The 8458-nt window shown below is 43.0% G+C and overlaps 1 protein-coding gene across 1 annotated transcript in view; it reads left to right on the top strand.

Annotated features, from left to right (window-relative positions):
* Window positions 1-768: 768 nt before the first annotated feature.
* PRRG1 (proline rich and Gla domain 1) overlaps window positions 769-8458 on the top strand; it is a 316191-nt gene continuing 308501 nt past the window's right edge. Inside the window, exon 1 of the mRNA XM_081794168.1 lies at window positions 769-1162. Within this exon, the coding sequence (XP_081650294.1) occupies window positions 937-1162 (226 nt within the window). The 5' untranslated portion in view covers window positions 769-936. The remainder of the gene's footprint in view (window positions 1163-8458) is intronic.

The raw sequence follows: 8458 nt of genomic DNA, 5'->3' as shown, positions 1-8458 counted from the left end.
AGTAGCCTAAAGCTATGTTACAATGCCCATGTCATTCATTCACTTCTCTTCATCTCATCAGGTAGGCGTTTCATATCACCTAACATCGTCACAGGAAGATGGTGAGTATAATGTAATATATTTTGAGAGAGACCACATTCACATAACTTTTATTACAGTATATTGTTATAATTGTTCTACTGTTAACCTCTTACTGCGCCTAATTTATAAATTAAACTTTATCTTAGGTAGATATGTGTAGGAAAGAGGAAAGTATACATAGGGTCTTGCACTAACCATGGTTTCAGGAGTCTTGGACTCGAATCACCCCTCAGATAAGGGAGGTCTAGTATACAATGGAATCTTTTTCAGCATTAAAAAGGAATGAAATTCGGATACATGCTACAACATGGAAGAACTTAAAAACATTATGCTAAGTGAAATAAACCAGACACAGAAGACGAATACTATATGATTACACTTGTATGAGATACATGAGAGGGAGGTCCCATTTTTAGAGCGCCAGCCAGGGGATGGGGCACTTTCCAGGCACCAGCCTCTGGGTTCAGAGAAGGAAACTGGCCCTGCAAGGGGCAGGGGCAGGGCCAGGCGCACTCCAGCCCTTCTTGCCTGGAGCAAGAGCCTGAGGCCAAGGCCCAGGTGCAGCCGCCTCTCCCCCAGCACCACGGCCTCCCGCAGCCCAGGGGCGGAGCAGGCGCCGGCAGAGCTCGGCGCGGGGCTGGCGGCGAAGGTCCGCGGCGGAATCGCCGTAGCTGCCGCTGCCGCTGCCGCTGCCGCTGCCGAAGACCCCCACCCGGGCCGGCAGCCCCCGCAGACCCACCTTCCCGGTGCGCGGCGGCTCCGCTGCTTCCCTCCAGAGGAGGTCGGGCTCCCCGCTCTCCGGACCCGCCTGGCGACCTCGCCTCCGGCGGGGCGGGCGGCCGCGGCGCCCGGGGCATGGCTTCGGCGGGCAGCGGCATGGAGGAGGTGCGCGTGTCGGTGCTGACCCCGCTGAAGCTGGTCGGGCTGGTGTGCATCTTCCTGGCGCTGTGTCTGGACCTGGGGGCCGTGCTGAGCCCGGCCTGGGTCACGGCCGACCACCAGTACTACCTGTCCCTGTGGGAGTCCTGCCGGAAACCCGCCAGCTTGGACATCTGGCACTGCGAGTCCACGCTCAGCAGCGGTGAGGGCCCGGCGCGCCGCGACCCCTGCCTCCCGCCCCGCACCAACCCGCGCCCCACTGCCCGGACGGCCACCGCCTCTCCGCCCCTCCCCAACCTTCTGGGTCCCCTACCCTTGTCCGCCCCGCTCCAGCCTGCCCCTTCGGGGACCCTGGGGCTGCAGCCGCCTCCCTGATGGCCACCCCTCGCCTCTCCTCCGTCCGGGCCGCCAGACCCAATGCGACGTCCCACGCCCTCTCCGTCCTCCCGTGGCCATTCCTCGGGCTCTGGAGTAACACGTATGCTATTTGGGGTCATTGTTATCATTTAAGGCGAGAACCGTGTGGCTGTGTTAAAAACGCAACGCCTTCAACACTCTCTTTAAAAAAAAAAAAAAAAAAAAAGACCAGCATAAACGCCCCAACTCCACCGAGACGCTGTGGGTTCTCTGCTCGCTCTTCCCCACTCTATTCTCCCTCCACTCTCAAGGAGGAATTTGCCCGAGTTTACCTCTTCGTGCCCACGTTTCTGCCAGCTCTACTCCACTTTGTCTGGGTTTTCCCCAAGGAGTTGCGGTTTGGGTTTTATTTCCTTAAATTTTTGAGGGATGTGGAAAGTTGGAAGACAGGTGTAATTTCCTTTCCTTTTTTGGTGACACGTCGTTGGTTGTGAGTTGCCCTTCTTTCTTGCCCTGTCCAGATACCTCCTATCTCCTCCATACCTTTCTTTCTCTTCAAGAACCATTTACAAAAGCCTGGAACCTTTATAGTGTATTCAGCCAACACTAAAAACTGCAAACATCTCTACTGTGGTAGCTCCTAAGACAGACTTGGTTCTTGGAGTGGACACAAAGTGCTATAAAGGATATTATTAGAATGATTTTTGAGTGTAACTATTAGATAATATTGCAACCATGTTAATTTTCGTGATTTGATCATTGATAGTGGTTTAGTAATTTTTTAAGGAAATACACAGTGAAGTTTTCAGGAATAGAGAGGCAAGATATAGGCAGCTTACTAGAAAAGGGGGTGGGGAAGGGAGAGAAAACAAAGCAAATGTGGAAAATGTAATTGGTGAATATTAGTCAGGGGCATTTTTTGTATTCTTACAGTTTTCCTGTAAATTTTAAATTATTTACATTTTTAAGTTCAAAATAGTATTGTTCACTGGTATTAAGTTCTTTCACACAGTGCATTTTGAACAAGTAACTTGCCTTTCCTATAAAGGAGATTGATAAATTAGGAGGAAAAGTCATTACCTTTGGGAAAACTGTAGAATATCTACAACTTAAAACTTATATTCATTGAAAAAAACACAATATGAAGAACCAGATTTTATGTATGTTTTAGAAACATGAGCCATATTGTACTTGAAACATTTCGTGATATTTGGTATAGATAGTGAAGGTTCTAAATAACATTTGGGTCACATTTACAAATGGCACTTTATTCTCTTTAGAGTACATAATAACTTAGGATTGGTCTAAGAATATGGCTACTTTAAGACCAAGCCACTTGTGTTAAAACACACACATACAGGGGCACCTGGGTGGCTCAGTCGGTTAAGCCTTGTACTCTTGATTTTGGCTCAGGTCATGATCTCACAATGGTGAGAATGAGCCCCACATGGCATGGCATGGCATGGTGGCTCCCTGCTGACAGCGCAGAGGCTGCTTGGGATTCTCTCTCCCTTTCTCCCTGCCCCTCCCCTGTTCATGCACCTGTGCTCTCTCTCTCTCTAAATAAACTTTTAGAAAATCACAATTAAAAAACCCCACACATAAATATACACACATTGACACATACACTCACAAGAAATCACATAAAGCAGTACAGTAGTGATACATCAGGCGTACTCAGTTGTGTTCTAGCACATCTAACATCACTTGTTTAGCACCCAGTGTTATTTTCAAGGTCGGTGCACGGGAATGGATCTTTATATGCTGGCTACCTCTGGTAATGTAATTTCCAAGTGCAGAGCAGTTCCACAGAATTTACACCACTGCCGTTTGCATTTCCAGCCCCGCTCTCCTGGAAGAGCATGCCCTCTAGAGTAAAGAGTGGTGAACAGGGGTTTTTCTTAAAGTGGAGAAGGGAGCTGAGTTCAAAAATAGATATATCTTTTCTTTTGTACTACAAGAAAGAGATTTTTATTATTTGTAAAAAATGTTTTTTAATGTTTATTTACTTTTGAGAGGGACAGAGAGAGAGAGAGGGAGACACAGAATCTGAAGCAGGCTCCAGGTTCTGAGCTGTCAGCACAGAGCCCGACGTGGGGCTCAAACCCCCAAACCGTGAGATCATGACCTGAGCCAAAGTCGGACGCTCAACCGACTGAGCCACCCAGGCGCCCCAGGAGTAAAAGATTTTTAAAACCGTGTCAGCCTCTATTAGGTTCGTCCACTCTTTCTCACTGATTAAGCAGAGTCAGGTGATGATATCTATATTGTTCCCCAACAGAGCCTTGTGTGAAACAAGTGCTTCCCCCCCTGCCAGGGTGATCCATCTGAGCTCAGCAGAGTCCTGTGGAAACAGGGCCCTGGAAGACAGACCAACACACGGGGAAGTGAACCTGGCTCTACTATCCACAGAGTATTCTTAGTTAGATGCCACTTGCAGAGTTCTTCACAAAGGCAGTGTGGGATCGATTTGTAATTGGTAGCAATGCACGCCATTTGGGAATGCAGACTGCAGACATCCATCCAAAAGGTAGGCAAAGCTTGTGAACGGCTCTTAAAAATTGCCAGTGTACTTACAGTTTTCTCATTATTTTCAAAAGCTTCTCTTGCTTCTTCAAATGTGCAGATTTCTTCTTTGCATTCACGCTCAATGTTGCCCTGTCTTATTTCTTCAAAAAGTCCATTAGCTCTTGGGTAGCGTTTCAATACTGAATTGGCTTTTTCTCCTGTGAGGAAAACTAAGGAGAGAGAAAATAATAAGCATAAAATTAGAATTTAAAAAAACACGTGGAAACTTCATACACAAGGTGAAAACGGCTGGGTGCTCTTTAGAAACCACAGCCAACATCCTGAACCTCTTCCCGTGAGTCAGCAACAAAGTAACATTTAGCTCCAAACCACCACCTCTGCTGTCTTCCTCATCACGTGAGCATGTCCTTTCAGTAGCAGTTGCCCTGGGCAGGGACAGTGACATAATTAGCTGTTAGATTCAGACTTTAGCACATTCCTGCCAACCATCGGCGTTTAAATATAGTAATAGCGATTCCACTGCTTATACTCACTGTTGTAAGTGGATTACCTCCCGGGCATTCTGCTGTTGCACAGCAGCAACCGAATCAAAATCCAGTCTCCAGACTACCAGTCTTTGTCCCTCTAAATAAACCTAAATAAAGCTGCGACTGACCTAGCAACATAAACCCAGAGAACCCCTGCTTGTATGAAGGGAAGGGATGACAAAATAGCATCAAGAAATTAAGATAAATTTGGCCATAATTCATTCCAAGGAACACTAATTATTTCGTTCTAAATTCACTTAAGGTAAATATATTGTGACTCTTGAACATATCTATCCCCATCCCACTCTGCTTCTGAAAAAAGGAAATGATTCTTCATGATATATAGAGATATTGCATGCAAACAGTGCACACCCAAGATATCCTGTACAATAAAAAGGCAATAGCTGCACCACACACACACACACGCTCACTCATGGGGAATTGTTTTTATTTTTCCATACAAGTAAATTTAAGCTATAATTCAATTCATATTTCTAAAAATTCTTCCTACTTTGGAGGCATATATATAATACCACCAGAATTTAGTCTCTGTTAATGTAAAGAGCTTAGAAAATTTCTTAATCTTCTAAGTTTAGAAAAGCTACATTATAGACATTTCAAAATTTTTTTAAGTTTGAATTTTCCAAAGAATTTTTTAAGTATTCTTTTTCCAAAGAAAATATTGAAGTAAATGAAAAACAAAAAGTGAGTCCTTGTTTTTTTAATGGCTGTGATAACAATGAATTTAAATTTTACTTCACTATAGAAATGTATATTTCGTGTAATAGAAAATATAAATTTTTCACCTAGTATTTTTTAGGTATCCAAATTAGAATCAACTAGATGGCACTTGTACATGGTAACAATGGTAGGCCCACAGTGACTGTTTCCATCTTTCCACACTTCATTAGTGAAGCCATCTAGAAAACTGACTGTCAGCATGGCTGAGTAAGAGATTCAGCTAATTTTCTTTCCAAAAAGCAATGCTAAACTGGAAAAATTGTAAAAAATAACTATTTTAGTACTATGGAAATTGACCAAAAGCATACAACAAATTGCGAATGTTTATTCAAGAAAAACAGTGGAGGGGTGCCTCAGTTGATTGAGCATCCAACTCTTGATTTTGGCTCAGGTCATGATCTCAAGGTTTGTGGGTTTGAGCCCTGCATCAGGCTCTACTCTGGCAGTATGGAGCTTGCTTGGGATTCTCTCTCTCCCTATCTCTCTGCCCCTCCCCACTGCACTCATGCTCTCCCTCTCTCAAAATAAATAAATAAACTTTAAAAAGGGGGGGGGAGTGAAAATCTGTGGCATTTACAGCCTGAACTCCTGTGCTGCCTCCTTGTCCCTTGCTCTGTTGTATAGTAGTTCTACTAGGATACAGCAGGCCATGAGGATCAATGGCCTGGATGATGGACAGAGGTTTTTTGATTTACACTGTGGAAAAAATCTAAGCTCAGGGGTGATATTAAAAACAATAGCTGGGGCACCTGGGTGGCTCAGTCTGTTAAGCATCTGACTCTTGGTTTCAGCTCAGGTCACGATCTCACAGTTCATGAGTTTGAGCCCCACAGTGGGCTCTGTACTGACAGTGCAGAGCCTACTTTGGGTTCTGTCTCTCCCTCTCTGCTTGGCCTCTCCCCCACTTGTACTCTCTCTCTCTCTCAAAATAAATAAACTTAAAAAAAAAAAAAACAATAGCTAACTTCATGGCAAACAGCTGAGGAAGACCAACATCACAGCTAACCTAGGGTTGCAGTATGGGTTGGTGTGAATTACAGGTAGGAAAATCAGCCATAAATTTAACAGAGAGATCTGGCAACAAGGCAGCCATCATAGACTTTAATAAGCCACCACATGGCCCAGATGTTCTGGAAGGCTGTGTACATCTGCAAGGCTGCAAGGGTGTGTGCACTATCAGGAAGACCAGAGAAAGGCCCAGTTAGCTACTTGTCTCTGGTTGAATGCGAGGCCTTGCATACCAAGGAAGTAAAAGCCATAGCAGACTTGTAAACTTACTGAACCTTAGTGCATTCCCCAATTTATGTTTGCAGATCCATCAACAAAGGCTGAAAGTCTTACTGGCTCAGGTTATGTTATGGACTGAATGTTTCTCTATCCCTCCAAAATTGAAATGTTAAAGCCCCAACCCCCAGTGTGACTGCATTTGGAGATAAGACCTTTATGGAGGTAATAAAGCTATAGGATTAGTGCCCTTATGAGAAGAGACACCTTTCCACCACATGAGGACACAGCAAGAAGGCTGTCATCTATAAGCCAAGAGAAGAGGCCTCAATGAAACTTACCTTGCTAGCATCTTGATCTTGGACTTCCCAGCCTTCAGAACTGTGAGCACTTCAGAATGGTGGTTTTGTCTAAGCTATCAGTTCATGTTCTACCAAATGAGCCAGCCACGTGCCCCTCAAGTAAGGTGAAGTAGATTGTGATAACATACATATTGTGCTCCCTAGAGAAATCACTAAAAAATAACTTTAAAACATAAGGGGGAAAAAATGAATTAAAATGGTACAGTGGAGAATATCTATTTCATACAAATGAAAGGAGTACAGGAAGAACAGGAAAACACAAAAGACAGGAAATACATAGCAAACATAGCAATATGGCAGATATAAATCAGCCATATCAATAGTAACATTAAAAGTAAATAGATTAAACTCTCCAATCAAAAGAAAGACAGTGTCACAATGGATAAAAAAGAATATCCAACTCTATACTGTCTACACAGGATACGAATTATATTGAAACAAATGGTTTGAAAGTAAAAAGAGAGAAGATAGAATATACAAACAGTGGGCAAAGGAGAGCAGCAGCGGCTATACTAATATCAGGAAAAAAATATGCATGAAGACACAAATTCTTACTAGAGGCAAAGAGGGATGTTTTATAGTGATAAAAAATTCAAATCATTGGGAAGAGATAACACTATAAATGTACATGTTCATAACCAGAAAACCTCAAATACATGAAACAAAACTGACAGAACCAAAGGATGAAACAGTAAGACAGAAATAGTTAGAGATTGCAATTCCCACTTTCGATAATGTATAGAACAACTAGGAAGAGAAGCAACAAAGAAGTAGAAGACTTTACTAAAACTCCTAACCAATTAGGCCTAACAAAAATCTGTAGAACACTCCACCCAGCAACAGCTGAATACTTCTTCCCAAGCACTCATGAAATATTCTCCAGATTACAGTATATTCTAAGATGAGCCTCAATGCATTTAAAAGGATTGAAATCAAAGAATGTTTTTGGACCAAAATGGAACAAAATTAGAAATCAATAACAGAAGCCAATTTGGAAAATTTACACATATGTGGAAATTAAACAACACACTTCTATGGGGCACCTGGGTGGCTCAGCCGGTTAAGTGTCCGACCTCGGCTCAAGTCACGATCTCACGGTTCATGAGTTCAAGCCCCACGTCAGGCTCTGTGCTGACAGCTCAGAGCTTGAAGCATGCTTCACATTCTGTGTCTCCCTCTCTCTCTGCACCATCCCCACTTGTGCTCTGTCTCTCTCTGTCTCAAAAATGAATAAACATTAAAAAAAAAACTTTTTTTTAAACCACACTTCTAAATAACCAATGGGTCAAAAAGAGATCACGTGGGAAGTTAGAAAATACTTTGAGATGAATGACAAAGAAACACAGCATACCAAAAATTATGGGATGCAGCAAATGCAGTGATGAGAGAGAAATGTATAGTTGCAAATGGTTACATTAAAAAATATATATCCCAAATAACTTAACATTCCAAATTTTTTTTAAAAATGAGAAAGGTCAGAGCCGAATAAACCCAAAGCAGGCAGAACTAAGAAAATGTTAAAGATTAGAGCAGAAGTAAAAGCAATGTTGGACAGGAAAACAATAGAGAAAACAAGTGAAATCAAGTGGGGTTCTTTTAACAATCAATAAAATTGACAACAAGTAGCTAGACTGACCAAGAAAAAATGAGAAAAGACAGATTATTAAAATCAGGAATGTAAGAAGGACATCACTGCCTCACTTATAGAAGCAAAAGGGGAATACAGTAAAACCATGGTTTGCTCGCATAATTCGTTCC

The sequence above is a fragment of the Panthera onca genome, chromosome X (assembly GCF_046562875.1).
Source record: "Panthera onca isolate mPanOnc1 chromosome X, mPanOnc1 haplotype 2, whole genome shotgun sequence".
In the NCBI taxonomy this organism is placed as follows: domain Eukaryota; kingdom Metazoa; phylum Chordata; class Mammalia; order Carnivora; family Felidae; genus Panthera; species Panthera onca.
The sequence above is the reverse complement of the archived record's forward strand: the minus strand, read 5'-3'. Positions and strand labels throughout refer to the sequence as shown.